This window comes from Acanthochromis polyacanthus, chromosome 20, assembly GCF_021347895.1.
Source record: "Acanthochromis polyacanthus isolate Apoly-LR-REF ecotype Palm Island chromosome 20, KAUST_Apoly_ChrSc, whole genome shotgun sequence".
Lineage (NCBI taxonomy): Eukaryota > Metazoa > Chordata > Actinopteri > Pomacentridae > Acanthochromis > Acanthochromis polyacanthus.
In genome coordinates this window covers 28,290,899-28,314,251 of record NC_067132.1, presented here as the reverse complement: position 1 = coordinate 28,314,251, position 23,353 = coordinate 28,290,899, and the positions used below count along the sequence as shown (strand labels likewise).

Here is a 23,353-nt window from a genome sequence, read left to right as displayed (position 1 = left end):
TTCTAGCAGAGGCCTCTCAGACAACAGATGGATTTTAAAAAAGAAAAAAACAACACCGAGCCGTTGCACATGTTGCATGGGGAAACAATGGCTTTCTGAAGGCATCTCTACAGATGTCTCCTCTGACCCCTGAGGAGTTCGTTATTCAAGACAAAGAGGGGATCGCGTGCTCGACAATATAGCAGGAGTCCATAACTCTACCGCGGCTGCTTCGGCTTTTATGATGCGCTGCAATAACAGAACAGGATGTTTCACAGTAGAGAAGATGAAAGACAAAGCTCCCATTTATAGGTACAGTTAGCACGTTTGCTCACCTGTCTTGGGGTCGACGGAGAAATATGGCTGTCCTTGAAGGATACTGTAGACTATCCTGGCGCTGTTTCCGTAGGTGGGGTCGTCGGCGTCCGTCGCCGTGACTTGCAACACGGATGTACCTAAAAAAAAACAACACAGAATTACTTCCTGATAACCGCCGTCTCTCTAAAAGGTTTTCAAATGCAGGGATACTGATGTGTAATTATGTACAGGGCTTTGTGTCCGGTATCTCCTAGCAACCACGTCTGGTGCATTTAGATGTGAGGAGAATTACTGTGTTAAATGTGGCTATACATTAACAGGAGTAGACAGAGAAGGAGACTTAGTGTCGGAGCACCATAAGCGATAAAGAGCTTGGGGTAGTTATATGAATATTACAATTTCTTTGAAAGTATTAAAGGCAACTTAAAAAATTAAATGGAATGATACCAAAAGATGTTTTTTGAGGAATAGCTGGGAAATGAAAAACCTTTCATTACAATGACGACCTCACCGGGTCATTTTTGAACCACTAAACATGCTAATTTAGCATGTTTTATGACAATAATACACTGCCAATTGCTTAAAAAACCTTGATAACATGCATGCATTCTTGTTATGACAGTGTGGATTTACCAGATAAACATAATCAGGCCAGAAATTAAGTGTCAGTATAACTCATTTGACAAATTCTTACATCCTGTTGCACGAAAGTGGACTACAGCATCCATGAGCTGTCGATTCCTGGACATGTTTCCAGTTTTTGCCCTCAAATGAGAAAATGCCACAAGTTCAATCGTTGGATTTTTTCCTCACTGAAAAAAATGACATAAACAAAGACGAATGATCCGAAAACTCGGCGGGATGCTCGCCGTTATTTGGCCAATTCAATGTAAAAGCCACTGTGGTTCAATTTAACACTTCAACTGTTGCTCAAACAGCATTACAGGCTTCATTAACCCATTATAATTGCACGATGAGTGCATTGTAATTGCACTACAGGCTCATACAGTATAATGCATTTGGTATATGTAAGGGTTGTACTAGGACACGCGTTGTTTACTCATTTGCACATTGAACTGCAGCTTTATTTAAACATCCGCTTCAGACTTTTTAATTTTACTCTTAGCATTGTGTTAATGCACCTTTTGTAATTCTGCAGCATTGTTGTTTTGCACAGCAGAACAATAAAGTTTCTCCAGTCCTATCATGATTGCATTGGAAGACATACGAGCTATATGATACATCTCGCAGCCTGTAAATCTCCGGGACACTCGCTCTGTAGTGTTCCTTGGGGGAATTAAACAAAATTAAACAAGTGAAACTCACTCCACTGTGCCCCACCAGATGTGATTTGTTTTTTTTCTTGGAAACCTGCAGCAGCAGAGTGAAATGCCAGGAATAATGAAGCGTACACTACACAGTATGCTTGTGAATCTTTGTCAACCTTCCACTGAAAATTTTGATGGAAATTATTTTGCTTTGGAAGCTGAACTGGATCCAAATCTTGTGTTATTATATGAGTTAACTGATGGATTTGGTCTTTGTCATTGGTATAAGTAGGAAAAAGCTCATTTTGAACATATAAAAGTCATTCCAGAATTGGAGAACATTTTACATCCCAGCCATGAAATTTCAAATAATCCATGTGAAAAATACTAAAACATGTAGCTGTTGTCAGGATTCTGGAGTGATTAAAAGAATCAAACTCTATCCTGGTTGTTCCTTGGCATTTAAATTGTCCATCAAGGACCAAGGAACTCACTTTGTACAAAACATTAGAGGGCAGCAGCATGGACATGAGTAGAGATGCACCATTTGGGCCATTTTTTTGCAAAACAAATGCAAAACTGAAGAACAAAATGATACAACCTCAATGTTTAGAGACTTTTAGACTTTATTAACCCTTAAATAGAACATGCATATATTCCTTTGTTGTATTTTTCTAATGGATCCTTCCAGATTTGGAGAACATTTTACATCCCATTCTTCAAAATTCAAATAATCCCTGTACAGAAAACTAAAACATGCAGTTGTTGTGTAAATATACTTATCCTGAGACCAAATCTAAAAAAAACTATGTGGAAAGAATGTGTTTAAAAATATCAAATAAGTCTGGAGTTCTACCTAAAATGCCATTTTTCTCATGTCCCACCCTCCTGATGACCAAATTGAATCTCAAATAAAACAGTTAAAATTAAACGGAAACCTCCATTTTTGGTATTACTTTTTTCATCGATGTCTCTTGTAATCGTGGGAACACTATTTTTTAATCAATATGATATTTTTAATAATAATTATCGTGCATGGAGCATCAGTCCCACAGCAACCCTGTTAGCATAATCTTTTTTTATCTGGTAGAAGAAGAAGAAAACAATGAATCACATGAAACGCTGGAAATGACATCATCAAACTGTTTTCCTAAAGAATGGGTAGAGCAAAGGGATTTCCTCTCTTATATTTTTCATATTTTCATAACATATTCAGCCTGGGTTGAATGTCTCACTCTGCCTCATACAACCCTGTTAAGCACATTACCAGGAAAAGACAAATTCTTTTGACATTTTTCTTGAGTTTTTCCATCAGAAAGGCTGTCCTCTTGCTCAGCAGTTACAGCTAGCTAAATATCTAGCTTCTACTGCTGAGAAAAAGATCACATTAGCATGGATTAGCAACCCTGTTACTGTGATCAGAGTAGGGTTAGTAAACAACAAATAAAACATGGAATAAAGATGGTACCATTGATGTGTAAGCTGAGCCAATCAAGCCTTTGATAGTTTATTACCTATTATTCATGAATATGTAGCAGGAAATTGTAAAAGAGAAGGTTTATTTTTCCAAAATTTTGAAACCCAAATGTCCTCCAATTCTAGAATGATCCATATAATCAACATTTCCAGAATAATAATATACATATAAAGGAGCAACACCAGCTTGACTCTGTCATTCTGTTTTCAGCGTCTGCGTTGGAAACTGGTAATAGGCCCTGATTATTGCATATTCTTACTGATAATGAACTCCTAATTGGCTGGATAATGCGCTCGGCTGTGTTCACAGTGCACTTCAACTTAAGTGTTCACGTACCATATTTGAATTCTATATCAGGAACTATTAAAGTGACGAGTGCTGCATTAAAAGGTCTGATTGCACTCATCAAAAAGTGAACAATCCAGAGTCCGTGTGTCTGTGTTTACCTTTGAAAATCACAGTAGAGCTCTGCTGGGTACCTGGATTTCACAGCCAAGGTCAGTGTATGTTTCATGCTGCATATCTCCTTGAGACTAAAGACATTTATTCACCACAAATAGACAGAAACTCCCACAAAGCAACCACCACCTAACAGGTCCAGGAGGGCCAAAGGAGCTAAGAAGGAGCCTGGAAAGTGTGTCAGCGCTCACCTCTAGCAACTGGAACTATTAATATCAATTCAAAACACTGCTGACCAAGGACTTCTTAGACTCAAACCAGTTAAGGAGCTGCAGGTTGCAAGCCTTTAACACCCAAAATCTTTTTCAAATCGCATCTGACATCAAGTCTTAAAGGATACAATACACACTTGGATATTCAACTGTTTTGAAGGCATAGTTTAAAAGACACTCTCTGGAGAAAAATCAAGTTTTTTGTTATTTTTTTTTTGACCTTGCTAACATGTCCAAACACTATTTTTAAAATGCTAGAAGACACTTCATGTGTGTATTAAGCAGACAGCACCATGGTTGAGTATTTCTAACCTGGAAACTACAGCTCAGAGGTGGAGTTTTGTCATTTCTCTTCTTGGAATCAATTTAAAGTTCAAATATGTACAGCTGAATGACTCCAAATTTACAAGTTGCCGTTCCGTAGCATAGCACAGCTTTGCAGTGTTGTAGAATGCAAGAGAATATCTTTATTTCTTATTGCATGAAATTTTGCACAAACCTATTCAAATGCAAAGTGCATCAGGTCAGAGGTAAAATGATTTATCAATAAATAAATAAAAAATGCTTCTAAGCTAACAATGAAAAGATTAATTTAAAAGAGAATGAAGCATTCTAAAAAGAACATAACATACAAGATATTTGATGCTCCACATTTCAAGTTTTAGCAGTATTAAGTGGCTTTTGGGTAAAAACAGCTTTTCCAGGCAAGCTGGTGAGCTCAAGCTGCACTGTAGAGGAGGAAACGGTTACTTTCATGTAAAAATCTCATAAATATGTCACTTTGACACACGCGTTTTTAGGGATTCAGTCAACGGTTTAGGATTTCATTTGTATACTCCCTCTAGTTTTACACCCTCTCACTACATTTAAAGTGGCATTGCTGGGTTTAGAAATGAGATTTAATCAATTAACCTAATCTTATATCTCCATATTCGTACAACTTTTCATAGCAGTTCAGGAAAACTCTAAGTACAGCTAGGATCCTGCTAAAACGCTACTCAGAAATTCTCCTCTGCAAGTCCAGCAAAACCATCATGAGTTCTGTACTTGCTTCCACATATACAGTATGAATCATCCTCACCATTAGGAACCCCGGTCACATACCGAGCACCATCTTTACATCCACTTTCATCACCTTCTTTAAGTTTCAATCTATCTATCTCCCCTGACCTCGCTGGACCGCGCACAAAACATAATGCGCTTTTAAAAGATCAAGGTTGGGCTCTGAAACTGGATTACAACCACCAGGTTCTCCTCATCATTTCCTCAGCCTGAGTCCAGGCACTTTTTTTTTTTGCCATTTTCTTCATTCCCACTTTCATTTTGGTCATGAAATAAAAATCCCATTTGGTGGATTTGAACCGTAAGCATGATGTTGGGTTAAAGAAAAGTGTATTCTTAATGGCAAGTGCTGGATGGAAGTGGATTTGAAATTTGAAGACAAAAAGAGAACCTTTTTGTTCATTTTTATTGTTTCATAAAGGTTTTCATGCTTGCTGTTTGTGTAATTCTACTCCGCATTATCTCCAATAACATTAATTTAATCGTAACGTTTCATCTAAACAAGCTACCACGCCCGCCTCTGGGTTTGGGAAACCGCTATTAAACTGTAATTTTCCCAGAAGTGAAAAGCAGAGAGAGCAAATCTCCATTTAGTGATACCTCATCTGGGAAAGATGCATTATGAAACTGATACTTCTTTCACCGAGCACTTGAAAAAATACGATTGCACTGCTACACAGGAGGTACGAAACCGTCCAACTGCCTGGCACATGCCCAGCTAATCAATTTAGACAGGAAAAAGAACATCACAACCAATTAGTTGCCACACTCCAAGACAGGCCCTCTTTCCTACACTTGGGAGCCCCAAGTATTGACGAATGCAGAGGGGATTAGTGCTGCGGAGTGTGAGGACAGTTGATTGTTACAGCCGATTTGACGGCGCAGACGCCAAACCGAAGAGGAATTACTTTAATGGACACGAGCAAAAGAGGAGGCGGAAAGGGGAAAAAAAAGAAAGAAAAAGAAAAAAGGCTAATTATTTTCCCCTTCACAGTCCTTGATTTCTTCCCCTGGGTCATCGATGGTGATTGATTCTTTCTGTGCAGCCGATGATGAAGTTTGCAGCCAACACTGAAACTTTAAAATAAGTAGTCTTGTTAGAACAAAATGAAGGGTGCCAATACAAAGAAGGTGCCGCGGGTATATTTCCGCTACCTCTTTTGTATTTATTTCGAGCTGTAGTTGCAGCTTCAAGTAGCAACCACACCTTTTTCTACCCTTCAGACAAAAATATAATAGCAGCCGAACAGATATTGCAGCGCGCTCAGAAGAGATTGAGACGTGCACTTGGCGCACCCGAGTTCGAAACAAATACAGCGACTGGCAAAGTTGTCTGAGTGTGTCAGGCCTGTGTTCATGAATATTCATGAATGCAACCAGGGAGATATTGACTGTTTATAAAGAGGGCGCCTACAGGTCTATTGGGGTTTGCATATTTAATCGGTTTTTCACATTTCCATCTTCTCCCCGCGCGGAAGCTGATGAAGCCGTTCATTTTCTTTTTTGGAGGAATTTCCTTTTTTTTATTAAGTATTTCCACTTCTTTTCAGTAACTGAGAGGATTATTTTAGACAGACAGATACAAATGGAATGTTTTCAACAATCTGTCAGCGCTGCAAATTTGCTATCTTATCGCATATTTGAGGCAAAGTCGCTCTGACAGCAGTTTGGACCATCATTTGGACAACCTACATATGTTTTGAAAGACTGCTGTGCAACATTAGAGCATCGCACTTTTTCAGCTATTGTGCTGTGAGGCAAGAATTCGCTGGACTGAGAAAAGGGCTGGCTTTTGTTCAGGCCGAGCTAAAAACAGAATAAAGAAATAAAACATAGATGCTTGCCACATGATGCCGGGCATATGAGGAGCAGCTGTCTCAGTGGAGGCTGGAAAAAAGAGCTCCATGTTTGGAGGACTCCACAGTCTGGATGTCAGGGACTGCTGTGGAAGCACTATTGAGTGCTTTATAAAGACCTGCCCACCCGGGAGGGGAAACCATCCCAGCAACCAGAAAACAAAGATGAAAAAAAAAACCAACAAAAAAGAGATGGGCTCGGCTGGCTTACAGAAGATCAAACATGCTAGAGAACATTATCACAAAGTGGAAAAACCAGAATGCCGCACAGGGTAGCAACACATTTGATCGCCGCTCCGCTTACTGCCGTCTTTTAATCCATCTTGCAGCAACATTTGGTCACGAGTCTTTTCAAAACAGAGTGTCAAGTCAAAGGTCTCGCCGTAATATTTTCCCTCTTTTCGTAGGGATAAAACGGATTACATACATGGAGAATATCTGAAAAGGAACAAATACAACACTCGAGTTCAGACAGATTTTTATCTTCCGAACCGTTCAAACGAGGGCTTACTGCTACTGACAGTCATTTGAAGGTCCGGCTTATTTTCGAGCACTACTCACCCACTTCAGACATCTCCGGCACCGTGGCTACAAAGGGTCCATCTGGAAATTTGGGGGCATTGTCATTGATGTCTTGTACTTTGATGATGAATTCCGACTTTGGTTCCAGGGCCTCCTCTGTGTTTCGGTCCAGGGCTTGTGCATGCAGGACGTAATGTGTTTTCCTTTCCCGGTCCAGGCTCTTAGTGGCGTGAATATCTCCCGTCTCTTCATTGATGATAAATATAGTCCCGGCTCCTTCTCCGCTCAGAATGTACCTGACAGATCCATCGCCTTTGTCTGAGTTTGAGTGAAGCTGCAAGGAAAAAAACCAGACAGAGGGAGTGTGAATACAGAGAAGGAAAAAAACAGAGAGTTGCCAAAATCAATCTTATGGTTGATTTGGTTCACAATAGCAGCAAAAGAAATGGAGTAAGTGGGACTTTTGACTGACACAGATGCTGTAGAATATTGGTGAATTCTTGTGTAGTTCCAGCTTCTAAGATGTGAATTATAATTAGGAATCAGCCGATATGAGTTTTTCAGGTTGATAATCGATATTTGGAACCGATATACATAATGTTTTTAACAGCATGTGAAGGCAGAAAACCTGTCATTTATAATTAGGTTTCTTCACTAAATAAGGCGACTGTAGCTGAATTATGTAAAATCTGTTTATGTAAGATTGACTGAGATTAATCGTTCCTGTTCTTCTGTATTTTCTTAACACACCTGTGGTCTTAACATCCTAAACATCCTTGTCCTAAGGGTCAAAAATGACCCACTCTGGATCTAGACTGGTTGTGTACTGGTTCTAGGCTGGTTGTGTACTGGTTCTAGACTGGTTGTGTACTGGTTCTAGACTGGTTGTGTCCTGATTCTAGACTGGTTGTGTACTGGCTCTAGACTGGTTCTAGACTGGTTGTGTCCTGGTTCTAGACTGGTTGTGTCCTGATTCCAGACTGGTTGTGTACTGATTTTACACTGGTTTTGTCCTGGTTCTAGACTCTACGTGTAACCATCATTTGTTTAGCAACAGATAGTACTTGCATATCCTAAGAAAGTGCCAGAAATGTGCAGAAAGTACCTTTAAATGCATTTTTCGAAGGGAAACAATAGTGTGCGGTACAACACAATTCAAAAACTCAATTACGGTGGTCATCGGCCAACAATCTATCTCTTCCGATAATCAGGTCAATCAGAAAAAGGCCAAACATCTGGCACAATAATTGACCTATCCCTAAATATAATGTTTATATATTTGGTTTTGTATTAAAAAATAATGAGAAAGTGGAATCTTGAAGATGTGATGGACATTTTTTTTTCACTACTGTTTGAGGTTTTCAAGATGATTAATCGAGAAATTATTGACAGAACTGATGAAAATTATCCTTAAATCCAGACCTAGTCCACATAAAAGCATAGATCTGTGCTGTATATCTGCTGTTCTTGAACCAAAGCCATTTAAAACCATCTGTACTTTATATAGCAGTGACCTTTGCAGCATGACTGCACTGCACGGTGATCCTTAGCCCACATTTCAGCATCAGAAAACTCCACATCTAACTCAGACATTACATTATTCAATATTCCTCTCTCAGGCTCCACTGTATCACCGAAGAGAAAAAAAACTACATCTTTAGAGATTACGGTTTTGGTGGGGAAATCCTTACAAGACTGTTAAAGATGGAAGAGCGCAGCCTTCTTTTCTCACCAGGACACAGAGGAATAAGGGGAAAACGGAGCCACTTGTTCAGCCATAATTGATACCAAGAGGATGAAGACTTTCATGCCAATAGCTCAGCTGGGTTTGAAACTTTCGAAATGTATCTTAACAATACCAGTGAATTTGAAGAGCAGGGCGCCATGGTAACATCATTTGAACAAGTTCGATTTCAGCCATGAATAAAACATGTCAAACGCTGGCTTTTATTTTTTTTCCCACGTTTTCCTGAGGGAGATATCACAGCTGAACATAACAGGACAATCCATTTTTATTTCGCATTGGAAACGCTTTACATACTGGTGGTATTTCTGCGTTTCATATTTGTACATGCGTGCACGTCCATGAGAACATTATTGAATTCCAAAGCACACATCAGTCTCGTCTCCAGTAGGATATATGCAAGTCTGTGGAGATTGTAAGATACACATAGTCGGGATGAATAAATAATTCATACCGTGCATCGAGGTAATATGTCACCCTGTCTTTTATTATAATATACCACACATGTTTGAGAACCCTATATAACCATTTATATCATATTTGATACATGAGACCTCTATCTCATCAACATGATAGTTTCCTTAAAAACCTGTCTTATATAACCCGATGCATGTATTCTGCGGCCTGTAGTGGATTATCATTCCACTACAGGCAGCTGAAGTCGTATTTTGCCCCTTTTCAAAATGGCTACTCTCATGAACTCATCCACACACTTTTGTTGGAAAATCATTGCTAATTTCTAAGAATTAACGTTAAAAAAATTTTGTTTTAAGGGTTAATAAAGATCTCATTTTCTAAAAAAATTAAATTTCCGGCTAGTTTTTGATTGGTCAGGCTTAAAAAAATGTCTGCAAAGTTGGAGAGGAAGAGAGAAAATAACTAAATAATGTGATGATTTATCGCACCAAAGTTAAATGACTTCAACTTTGAAGCGATGAATCACAATTACAACAGTAGCAGCTGACTGCCAATTAGCAACATCTGTCGGAGAGGAAGAGGTCTGACATTTCACATCACTAACACAGCTCCACAGAGGCACATAGAAGGTGCAGGAAAACAAACAAACAAAACAAAGATAAAATATAAAAAATATCCTGACATGCACAGGCGAGGAATGCAAGTCAAGACTGTTTTGATTCTACTGGTTTGCAGCAGTGTTTGCAGAGAAACGGCAGTCTGAGCCTAAGACTCCTCAACATATGTCTCAACAAACAGCGATTCTGCAATATCTCGGAGATAATTTCCCCAGCGATGCATCTGATAAGGGCTCAGCGATAAAATAAATATTGAACACAACAGAAATTTGTCAACTTAAGACCCCGCTTGGCCTTGAGATGAATAAAACTCAAAACAGCTACTTAAAAAGTCTGGCAAGAAGCAAACAATGTTGATGTATGTACATTGGTAAAGCCAAAACATGTGCCAAAAAGAGGAGAAATACTCCCATAGCAGTGGTGGAACAAGTGTTCACTTCCTTTATTAAACAACATGAAACACCCTACTTACATTTGGCACAAGTATAAGAAGCAAAATGTCCATAAAACAAAGCCAAAGACAGAGTACAGGGGGTCCTCGACTTACGTCAGAGTTCTCTTCCTACGGATTGACATAAGTCGATTTTTATCATTACGTGCATCATGATATCGATCAGTTCTTCATAAAAGCCATGAATACCAATGACTTTCATGCAGGTATGAATCAGTTTACAAGAAGATAACAGAATATTGTCGTGGACTGATATTGTTGTTGATGCTGAGGTTTCACTGTTTGTTGTTCAGTGTCCAGATAGATAGATAGATAGATTAAACCTTTATTCATTCCACAGCGGGGAAATTTACCTAATGTCAGTGAACGTGCCATGTTTAGCTAGCTCACCTCTGATTGGCTGAGAGTCAGCAGTAGTGTGCGTGTTTTTTTTTTTACAGTGTATTTACAGTTTTCTATACAGGGACACCAGATACATCCGAGGAGTCGTGAGATGATTAATGGGTGAGGAGAGAAGATAACCAAAGATCTGATGTGCAAATCTGTTTTTTATGATCTGTACTTTTTCCTCTCATCTTTGATTTTTGGTGAGACATTGGATCACACGAACATTTTACTGTAATGAAACCATGTGAGAACCTCAGAGGAGGGGAAAAATATGATTTTTGTGCAGCTGTTATTAGCTCATAGATGTCTGACAAAGTGAAACTACACACTATACACATTTGTAAGAAGCCAAAAAATAGCATAAAATGGAAATACTCTCACAACTGTACTTAGGTACAGAACTCGCAGCCATGTAATTACTAGCACTTTCCACAACTGCTGCACAATGAGCATGAACAGCCTCTCAAAAACCAGCAATTAGACCCGTTTCTTGGAACACATGAAGCAATGAGGCTGTCAAAGGAAAAACTGCAGCAACAAAACTGTAACATCACTATGGGCTGTACATGCTTTTTGTAACAGGAAAAAGACATAAATGAGGGATTTAATGTGATGGAGCAAAAACTGACGCAAGATACAAGCTTGATGGCTTTCACATTTCACAAAATGGGATTCATAAAGGCTCAAACTGTCTAAATTTTTAAATTTATTTTGACTTAATACACTCATTTAAACAGATTATTTGCTTGTAGCTCCCATGCAAGTCTTGGAAATTGTTGCAGCTTTGAATCTACCATGAAAATGTTAATAAACGGCCAAATAACTGCTCTGATTCTGTTGTAAACACTGGAACTGGTGCAGTTTCTGAATTGGGACAGTGTTTCTGGAGAGCAGACCGGAGCTGAAGACCAGACAGTCTACTTTCACAGTAACCTAAATATAGAAGCAATTTATCATCATACTGCTCAATTTATTGAGAGCATTAAAGACTGCTCCCAGTATTGACCGAGCCTCATTGTGCTGTATGTCTTTTTTCTGTCATTGTGTTGCACAATTAATTACTGTTTCTGCACCGCTAATCCTCCGCTGGACCACCGTCAGACACCTCTGCTTGGAGACACGACATGACTGGAAAAACCTGTACGCCTGCATTAGGATGCGTGCGATGGAGAAACCCAGTGAAATAGCTTGTGTTAAAGCTCCAATCTGGTGCATTTTCCGACAATGCAGACACAAATGTACATTAAAAAGGCAACAGACTTCTCTACCAGTGGTCCAAAGCCACTCGCATACACGGAAACGAGCTATTAAAGATGTCGAACAGCGCCGGTCCTCAGGCCACATCTAATCAAAACCTGGACTGGCAAATAAATTACTAATTAGAAAGCCGGCGTTGATTGCCGGCCTGACTCTTGATGAGAACTGACTGTCCTTTCCGTGGTAAATATCAAGGCTGTAATTAGATAAGGAGTCAAAGATCCTGTTGAATCAGCTAGTTAATCAGTTGCTAGATTGTACTAATATAAAACACACCCCGCAAAGCAAAGAAAATCCAACCCTGTTTACACATCGATGGCAGTGTGTACGGGTTTAATTACTTTGTTGGCGTAATTTGGGCCATTTCTGCATCCTCTCTTTTAAATTAGTGCGAGGCATAAAGAAATATGAGGTTCTAGTGCTGGCTGTGGTTAGATATCAATCCCTACCGATAAATCTACTCATTTAAAGGCAGAGAATTGGAGTTACTACCCAACAATGATCCACTTCCATGTCGACTTACAAGCGTATATGCACTTCTGCCCGGCAGCACTCCACTCCAGCTCATAAATGTAATTTTGCCTCCAGTGAGACTGCTAATTTAGCCATTGACTTCCGTCGCAGGAGTCAATAAATCATGCTCAGCAAAGTGCGAACCAATGACGCATATGGTGACTATTACCTTCCAAAATCTATGGGTGATAAAAGTGTCAACAGGTTGCGGGCCATTACACAAACATCACAGGCTGGAAGTACGGCGGTGTCAGGCCAGCTCAGAGCGAAACAATATGAAGATGGAGAACACTCCGATTCCGGCTTCAATAAGAGCATTTTCATCTCAGGATGTTGGGTGGTCATCACCCTCATCCTCTAGAATATTCCATTATGCCCCATTGTGAATTCATGCTAGACGTGTTCAACATATTCAGTGTTTAATACAACTGTGGGTCAGCTGGTTAGTTGATAAGACCCCATTGGTTGTACAGTTTCTTTTGTTACTTACACAAAAAGAAAACACAACTTCATAACCTGACCTTTGGCATGTCCATTATTTTTGACGGCAGGAGGAACCTGTTAAAAATAGGGTCTCTTCTTTGAACTAGTCCAACCTAATGGAGATCTCCAGCAGCATGCCGATAGCACTTTGGGTCTAAACCACAGGAAGTCTTTGCACATCTATTTCAAAAGGCAATTACATAGGAGAAGACTGAGCGGATCCACAAGGTTCAATCAGACTCCCACACACTGTCTAACTTCCAAAAATACCTTTCATAGCGCAAACTTTTGGTGCTAGACCTTCAGTGGGCAAACTGTTGCAAATTTGACAGTCTGAGTGAAGCTTTTTTGGTCAAACACGGATCAGCCATTAAAGCCACTGACAGGTGAAGTGAGTGACACTGATCATAATGGTACTTTGTGGTGTTCTGCTGGAAAACCTTGGATTTTGGCATCCATGTTGATGAGACTTAGACACCCAAATAAACATTGTCCCAGAACAAGTACACTCCTTCATGCAAATGGTAATCCCCAATGTCACTGCCCTACCCCCACACGAAAATGCACCCCACCACATCGCACAATCAAACAATCAGGGACATCTTGAGAAACATGAGAATCGCCCAAGATGTTGATTTGACCTTTAAACTTCCTAGACCCCATTCTGGTCAAGTATCAACAGGATGCAGTGGAACTTGTTTGATTCCCACAAGCTCCACTCCACCCAGAGTACCCAAAGGATCCACTTCCATCGTCCTGGTCCAGACCACATAAGGCACCCTGAGAGGTCCTCTTGTCCAAGCCCAATGTTCAGAGCATTTTTGAAGACATAAGGAGGATCAACACACTATTAGGCAGTCATAATGTTATGCCTGATCAGTGTATCTAACAGTTGTGACTCCAAACAAACTGACACCATATCAAAGAATTCTTTGGAGTGGTTGTGCTTTGTTAAAACAAGTGGTCAAAACGTTGTATGTACAGTCTGCAAACAACAGTGTGCACATCACAGCTCAACAACCAACCTGACCTAAAAACACCAAGCTAACATGTCTGCATTATGTTCCTGTGCTGAAATCAAGAGTTAATATTCTATTTTCAGAAATTAAATGAAAAATAGCAGGTCCATACTATTGTTATCATTTAAATATAAAATAACCAAATGATTCAATGTGCTACAAAAATTAGCTTCAAAGGCTCTGTTATAATTCGGTAGGCTAATGTGGCTAGCAGTTGCAGTGCACCAAGGTCAGTTTATGTCACCTCGATATGCATTATTTCTATTTTCCTCCACAGCCAAATGATTGATTCAAGATCAGGTACCAGCCGACAGCCCAAGCTCATCAGCATCAATTTGTTCCTGGACGTTCTAGACTCCAATGGCAATCTACAGATGCAGGATCCAAGACTCTCCAGACATCCTCACAAAAAATGAGTTCTCTTAAACATTACAGTTTCTCCACCTCAGCTACCTTGTCACCTTCACAGATACGGAAGTATTACAATATATTGTTCTACTACATCTAGGATTTATCCAAATAGTTGCTACTTATGTAAATGAGAAACTAAAATGGTCGATCTCTACTGATTCCAAGCCAGACGCGCCATATCCCTGTACTGGAAGAATATTAGTCGTCACTTATTTAGCCAGTGCTTGAAAAACTGAAGTTTGGCTCTTGAGAAACTCATTTATTTCATTAGGAAGAACGCCTCTGGTTTATACAACACCTGGGAGATGTTTGTGGTTTTTGTCCAAAATGGAGACACTGACGAAGCACTGGATGAGCGAGGTAGAAGTATTTACTGCAAGAGATCCCTGCTCTTTTCTACTTTAAGTCCCACAGTGGGGTTTTTTTCTTCTTTATTGGCTTTTCTCGCCAGTGTCATTCTTTTAAATTTGATATCAACTTACTTCTATATTTGCAAATGCTGTATTTATTATTTAGTGTTATTTTCCAGACTGCCTTAAGGGTCAACGCTGCATAGCAATGCAATCACAATGTGTCGAGAAAAACGTGTTAAAAGTATAAAATCAGTGACTTTATGTTTAAATAATAGATGTATATTTGTATGTCTGTGGACTAAAAATGTAGCAAGAGATGACCAAAGTAAAGGCTCAGTTTTACCTTCAGTATTTGGGAATTCTCCAACATAATGTTCATTAACATGAAATTAATAGAAATACAAGATATTGAGTAATGTTTACTGAGGACAGGCAATGTTCCATTCACTTATGTAGTTTGAGTGGATTTGCTAGTTGAATTTATGCCTAAACAATCCTCTTACTGTCAAATTCTGGGTGGATCGACACACTGCTAAGCTCATATACCTTAAATTATACTATGAACTATCAGGAATGACGTTTATAAGAATGTGCAAGTGGATATTTTTCACCAGACAAGCAACAAAAAACACTTGATGGAGCTTCATGGGAGCTTAGTCAGAAAGATCTGAGACCACTGCCATGTTTGCATGTATAAACTGCATAAAAATACCACTTAAATGCACTCAACCTGTTTCTTTTTTTTGGCTTTAAATTACCATGATTTTGCACAGCTTTAATCACAATGTGCAACCTGCAAGGCTGAACCTGTGATTTAGAACCCCTGACTTTGTTTTTGGCCCCTGACCGGTAAAAGAGCCATTTATAAGTCTAATTTTCCTCTTCCTTGAATGTACAAAAACAGGCAAGTTTCTATCAAAACAGGGCTCTGGTTCCGTGCAGAGAGTGCCGCTGCTGCTGGTTTCCAACTCTGCGATATTTTATTTATACTTCATTAATTTTGATCACACGGAAAGTTTCATGATGACCCGCCTTAATGCAATTAGTGTCAATTTTGTTAAACCACAGAGCAGGCCTGGTGAGAGCTTTAACATGCATCAGGACTATGTGTGGCTGTGCAGATGAGAAAGTGACTGCGAAGCAAATAATGAATGGAAATGTATGGGATTTTTTTCCACACATGCTGATCGGAGAAGCCTGGAGAGCTACGAGGAGAAGGTGAAATATGACCTCTGCAACCTTGTTGTTTTGCCATCTTCCCACAAAGACTTTGAGGAATCCTTTTCATCCACAGGGCATCAAAACAAGGGATTGTGTTTATCTCTCTGTCTCCATGGGCGACTTTATTAAAGACCAGTGGAATAGATGACTGGCATGTGGCAGGCGGCAGGCAGCTGGCAATGCAATTTAAAGAGATCAGCAGAGTCTGGAGCTCTAAAGTCGCATGGGCGAAAACACTCCAGTCTCAAAGAGCACCACACTTATAATTTCATCATATGCCCGCAGGAGCGCCATAAGTGTATTTTCACTTTCTTTTGTCAACAGGCTTTTCGGCTGTTTGGGTTCGGTATACTCATCCCCGAGAGTGGCCTTAAACTGTTTGTGTTCACAAGCTAATTGGCGCTCCCAGCCCAACAGTTTACCTTTGGTTGTGTCCTACCACCTGTCAGGTTTCTAAGTCAATTGCGAGAAGAGATTTGAGGAAGAAAAGCTGACAGGAATCCACCGCTACACCATTATTTCTGCTACATTTAACAGTAATTCCACTCAGTGCGGCGACACTGGATGATATAATAAAGTTAAGGGCTCAGATATGTAATCCAACTTAAGCTGTAACTTGCGATCACTGTTACACAGTTCAGTCTGTTCGATGAAAAGTCAAAAATTATGCATTTCAACCAAAAACAAAGTGTGGGAATTGCACTGATGAACAACAGGAAACGGAGGTTTGTCTAACTGCATCAGTACGACTGAAACAATCATTACTATTCAAAACACACCAATGACTACACTGAAATGTTTTCATTGAAATCTGTCACACACTGTGGATGAAAGAAAACGTGCTTTTTAAAATCATGCATGTATTGCTGTCGGACTGTGTTCCATATATTTCTGTTCCACTGGTTTTCACAATATGTACCACTCTAACTGAAAAGCTCAACTGAGCATCTGATAAATTTGGTTTGTCACCCTGCTCTTTCAAATAATGTAATAATATGGGAATACATCATCATATTTGGCATGTTTATTGCATTTCCAATTCAATCAAAGGCATGTTTTATTGCATAATAAAGTCAGATCATGTAATACATTAGTGCAACATCTCTTTATATCCCAACAGCAATCGATAAATCAACGGCTCTGACAGTAAAAAAAGAAAACAAAATGTAATCTGTGGCAGTCACAGGCCTGTAAAAGCCACTCCAATCTTTGCATTTGGTCCACATGAGATAATTAACAGGTTTGTGTGGACTCATCAGACATCAACTCTATTACACAAGAGGTAGCACAAGGAATGGTGGACAAAGTACAGCCTCATCTAAACTTACAACCAATCATCCATTGCTTTTCTTGATCAGCCATTTATATTTCCATGAAACATCAGGAAATAGACAAAAAGTCAAACATTGCCATTAGAATTCCCCAAAGCCTCTAAAATGTCAAATTTCAGGCCTTGAGACTAACTATTTTACTGGTGCAACTAACTGAGAGTATTGATCTGGTTTCACATTCCATAAGGGGACAGAGGAACATTTCCAGCAACCATCACTCCTGTGTTCTAATGCTACATTGTGTTAGCTAATGGTGTTGAAAGGCTCATTGATGATTAGAAAACTCTTGTGCAGTTATGCTAGCACATGGATAAAAGTGTGAGTTTTCATGGAAAACATGAAATTGCCTGGATGACTCCAAACATTTGAACAGTCGTGTCTAAATCGCTTTGGATAAAAGCAGAAAAGAAGTGTAGAATTGTAGATGTTTTCCAAGTATTTAATCATAAAACAGACAAATTTTACCATGCAGGTTGTCTGATATTACTCCTATGAACTATGCCCATCATACAATCACGTTCCTTGAATAGTAGGGAGCGAAAATCACGATTATGGTTAGGTTTTGTTTAATTTTGTTAGCCATTGTGACTGAATACAGTACTGCAACCTTTATCTTAAACAGTATTTGATCTTTCCATTTCAACAAGCCCCCTCCTCATTAGTTTCTTTCAATAATAGGCTCTATACCACTTCATCATTCCAACATGGACCAGCTAAATGGGTTGTTTCATGCATCAGGTAGGGATAGATTGACTGAAAGAAAAAGTACCACCACTATGGCTACCAACAAATACATGAATGTAAATTTTTAACTTTAAAAAAATATGCTTTCATACGCAGCCTGGAGCCTTGACATTGTTGGTGTGACTCAACCGACACTCCACGACCCAAACATATTCACTGCATTATCATAGAAAAACTATAAAAGCCTCCCACACAATGAGACCCAACCATCACACATCAAAATACTGACTCTGCCAACTGATTAATGCATTAATCCGCCACTCATTTAGCTGCTAACAGTTATAATCGACAGCAGTTTTTCCCATCTAACAATGCAGTCGTCTTACAAATGACAGAATGTCTTTAGTTACTGAATCAGTCGGGGTAAGCTTGATGTTTTTTTGTTTTTGTTATCTTTTGTATCAATAATACGGCAAAACATGGCATTTTCATTGATGAACCTTTCAAAATAAAAGCTGCTGCTCCAAATTGCCTAAAACACAGCTGGAATCAATCGATTAACCTCTTTTAGGCACCAAATATTTACTAAATATGCACACCAGTGCTATAGCATTCACTACTCTAATTGACTTTGGCAGTAATTAATGAATAAAAAGGTGCACAAGTGAGTATTTTCATATGATCAATGTACTGCGAAATAAAGAATTTTCACCCAGTTTTACATTAGATATATCAATATGAAGTGTTTTTAGCTCATTATTTTCCTTTCTACAGCTCACAACTTATCTGTTTGTGCTACTTTAGAGTTTAACATAATTCCAGATACAGCTAAGCAGATGATTTTACCAGAAAAAAGCTTTGATGAATCCACTATTTGCTGCCTGCGCAACAAAAAGCAACAGATGCACGAAGTTATTCACTACTTAAGCTTTCATCAGCTGCTTTTTTCAATAGGTATTTCACAATTTACACAAGAATGCAACACCTACATTCATCAAGAAGCCAAACATTTGACTCTAAATTAATGCTAATGTCACTTTTGTGTCTTTTTCTTGAAAAAATGACAATTATTAGTTTATATATTTATCCTATTGGCTTTATAAGGTACTCAAATAACAGTTATATTCTGTTTAGATATCCCCAAATGACTAAAATCTATTTAGTCAGGACCTGAAGTCATTGCTCAGGCACTGTAGAATAAGTATGAATTAGCTTTTGGCAAAAAATGGACATTTTCTATTGATGAACCTTTCAAAATAAAAGTTGCCGCTCCAAATCACACCTCAAAATACTGATTCTGCCAACTGATTAATGCACGAATCCGCCACTCATTTAGCTGCTGGCAGTGATAATCGACGGCAGCTTTTTTCCATCTACCAGCGTATCCATCTTGCGAGCGACAGAATGTCTTACAAACAGCTATGAATGGATCAGCACAAATCTCACATTTGCAGTGGGTGTCCGTAGCAGTCACCAGCGAACCTGTTCACCCGTGGCAGATTAAAACTCCCCATTCATGAGCCAATTGAACAACATGCACCATTACGGCATTTAGTCTTGGTTTGGACATGCCAATTATTCCATCCCTGCCAATTTTTTTTTCTCTTCCTGCTGAGCAAACACACAACCGACTGGCCACCTGGTTCGGTGGTAATCAGCCAAAAAGGCTTAGAAGTGGCCGCAATTCAAACGGACGTGTCCCATTTCAGGTCGAGGAAAATGACTCAAAGTCTTTCTGTGGACTTTAATGGAGCATGCAAAATATCCGCTTTCTGCAAAAAGGAGTACATGACACGTAACACGATCTTCACTATTACGGGTGGAGGATACGCTCTATTGAGTGCCACCCTGATGCATTATTAGTTGCTAAGCAGCTTGATCTTCATCTGTTTTACCCCTGTACTCCTTTTCCTCTTCTTCTTCACCGGCTTTGTTCCTGATAATGTATGTGCCTGGTTGAATTGCATTATTGGTGAATGCCCTTTGTGCTGGATCCAAATAACGTATGAGAATGTGCTGTTTTGTTTGCTCTGTGCTTGTTTAAAAGGATGCTGCATCTACCAGAGACATGTTCGCTCATTACAAACTGTGTGGAAGTTGAAGGTGGAGAGGAGCGATGTCTCTTTAGGTGCAGGAAGAAGGTGATATAACAGTCTAGAGGTGACACTTTTGTGAAATCCAGGATTACATTTCATAATACTTAGCGTACATACAGCCACATTAGCTGATTTCTAAATGGTTTCCCAGTAGTTCTACCTTCAGGTACATGTAAACTGTAAATGTGCCGACTGCCTGCTACACCGCATTAGTACGGATGCAGGAAATCTACAAATAGCTGTACATGCATCGCACGCGAGCTCGACACCTTTGTTTATTTGCTTTGTTGTGATCTCGCAACTCTTGTAATCAGAGCAGTGTCAGACAAACAGGAGTGACATTTCCTCGGCGTTGGCTTTCCGAGTGATTCGGTGAAACGGCATCGCTTTGATGTTGAAAGTGGGGCGATGCTGATGCATAAATGGGAGTTGAAGGTGAGAGTCAGGGTGCGAAGCTTTTATTTTTTCTTCTTCCCCCTCCATCAACAGAGCAGGAGGCAAGGAGAAACGACGACCCACCGCTGATGATCAGTGTCTTGGTTTCATATTTGCAATTAGTGAAGGGGGATGGGTCGGTTTTTTGATTAAATCTCGGCTCTTATACTTCACTCAAGAGGACTTAATCACTTTTTATGTGGGTGTGCTTGATTGTCTGATTATCGCTACATTTTGGCCGCGCTCCCTCCCAATCAACTCCTCCGAGCGCCCCCTTCTCCTCGATTGATTCGTAACAGTCACAGTAAACCCTGATGATGGAGCGCCCGCCTAATGACCATACATCAAGAGGAAGTGATGAGGGGCGTGCTGGAGACACACCGCCGAGATCCTCCCTAATAGTTGTCCTCTATTTTGACATTTGCGGGGAGAAGCAGAATGGGTCGTTGTCTTCCCCAGCAGGATGGTTGACTTCTTGATGTACAGTAATGAGATTATCAGAGTCCCCGAAGCAATTCTGACACTAATTTAATGGCGCTGCCTCAAACTGCGGCTAAAAATTTGATATTTGAATGAAATGAAACTGTCAGCGGATCAGCTTTGGAAAACTTCCCGCCTCGTGTTCAGGCTCTCGGAGTGAAAGCAAATGGTTTTGGTCTCAAGCGTCTACACGGTGCTAATATTTCTGAACGTCTCTGCCAAAGGACAGCAGAATGCACTTTGGACATTATGCATGCCTGCACAGACAGCACACACGCAATTTTCTGCAGATGCTGAACCAGTAGGGGTTGGCTTAATGTTTTTTTTAATTGTCTTTTGTATCAATATTATGGTAAAACATGCACATTTTTTAAGGATGAACCTTTCAAAATAAAAGCTGTTGCTCCAAATTGTCTAAAACACAGCTGGAATCAATCAAGTCACCTCTTTTATTCACTGAATATTTACTAAATATGCACAGTTCACTACTTTAATTGATTTTGGCAGTAATTAATGGAAAAAAATGCACAAATGAATATTTTTATCTTAACAATGTGCTGTGAAATGAAGAATTTTCACCCAGCTTGACATTATAGATCTCTATGAAGCCTTTTTATCTCATTTTTTCCCCTTTTAACAGCTCACAACTTATCTGTTTGTACACGTTTAGAATTTAACATAATTCCAGATGCAGCAAAGTGGCTGTTTTTAGCAGAAAAAAAGCTTTATGAATCTACCATCTGATAACATTTCAACACAAAGCAACAAATACACAAAATGACCCACTAGTTAAGCATTCATTGAAAAAAAAGGTGCACAAATGAATATTTTTATATTAACAATGTGTGAAAGTAACACCTTTCACATCCTCCACAAGCTTTTTCATGTATTTTAGCTTATTGTTTAGATTTGTACAGCTCACAACTGATCCGTTTGTGCCAGTTTAGGGTTTAGCATCACTCCCAGATGCAGCAAGCAGATGTTTTTAGCAGAAAAAAAGCTTTGATGAATCTCCTATTCGCTATCTGTTCAGCACAAAACAGCAGATACACAAAATTAGCCACTTGTTTAGCAGATATTTCACATTTTACACCAGAATAGTGCACCTACCTTCATCAAGAAGCCAAAGATATGACTCTAAATGCGAGTGGTTCATCTACTTGCGCAGGTGCGACCAGTAAATTTGCCGACTTTTTTAATTACTATTGAATATTTTTTGTTGCTTACAAACTTCTGCTCCACACTTCAGCCCAGTAGACAGTAATGTGCAAATGAGCTGGTTTAACCGACATTAACTCCAAAAGTAGAAAGAAGACGAGCACCAAAGAAGAAGAAGGCGGGCCAATCTGTGTGAGAGCAGGGAGCGAATGACGGTGAAGCTCCTGATGTTTCACAAAGCCTTCATTTACATTCAGCCTTATTTTGAACACAAAATCAGCCTGAACGCTCCTTTCTTGTCTCCATTCCAGCTGCTTCTAAGTTTAGACACATCCTTTGCTAGACAGCAACAGCGTGAAACCGTTTTCTTTCGTCTTTATGCTAATTTTCGGACTTTTCAGCAGCATCTTTGTCATGTCAAGCAACCTCTTCTTAGAGAACCACTTCCTGTGCGCTGAATTGGTCACAAAATAAAAGCCCGTAGCATTAAGAATACGCCTTCACAATAAAAGCCTGGAGGAAATGGTTATTTTAACAGTAGCAAAACAAAGGCTTTCCAAAATTGATGAACTGATCAACAGACCTTTATAAGAGTAATTTACACGTGATTCAGTATAAATACATAACGTGCACATGCATAACACATGCCTGTACTCAGCACAAGGTCATTTTTAATTAAAGATTTCATACATCGGAAATTATACGTAAACTGAGCAGCTTTGGAGCAGTACTGTGCTCTCTGAGTGCTTTTCTTGTTATGTTGTGTCAACTGCTGCACAAAAAAAAGTGAATTGAAAACATAGTTTCTGCATTTATCATGCAAGTATTTATCAGTAATACAGTGAAAACGAGAGGAAATGTGAATATTTACTTTGCAAGTCAATTTTGGTGTGCGCCCCTAAATTTTCTGGCTGCGCTACTAAAATTTGAAGTAAGGGGCCACTGTGCTCCTAGAGAAAAAAGTTAGTCTGGAGCCCTGCCTTTATAATAATGTAAGCATTAATTAAAACACTGCTAGGTAACAAATGATACTATCTCTAATTGTAGCGCCACTACAAAGCCAAGCACTCGTATATAGACGTCTCTGTGCCACAGGAAATTCTCGGCGGTTGAAAAGTATTATTTCTGCCACTTTCACAGTCT

General features: G+C 39.4%; 1 protein-coding gene across 3 annotated transcripts in view; it reads right to left on the bottom strand.

Annotated features, from left to right (window-relative positions):
- The window catches only part of LOC110965201 (cadherin-18), a 209,661-nt gene that overhangs the window by 63,053 nt on the left and 123,255 nt on the right, over window positions 1–23,353 (bottom strand). For all 3 annotated transcript variants that reach the window (XM_051940503.1, XM_051940501.1, XM_051940500.1), the window contains exons 3-4: window positions 7,193–7,487; window positions 315–434 (exon numbers count right to left, since the gene is read on the bottom strand). In XM_051940503.1, coding sequence (XP_051796463.1) covers window positions 315–434; window positions 7,193–7,487 — 415 coding nt within the window. The remainder of the gene's footprint in view (window positions 1–314; window positions 435–7,192; window positions 7,488–23,353) is intronic.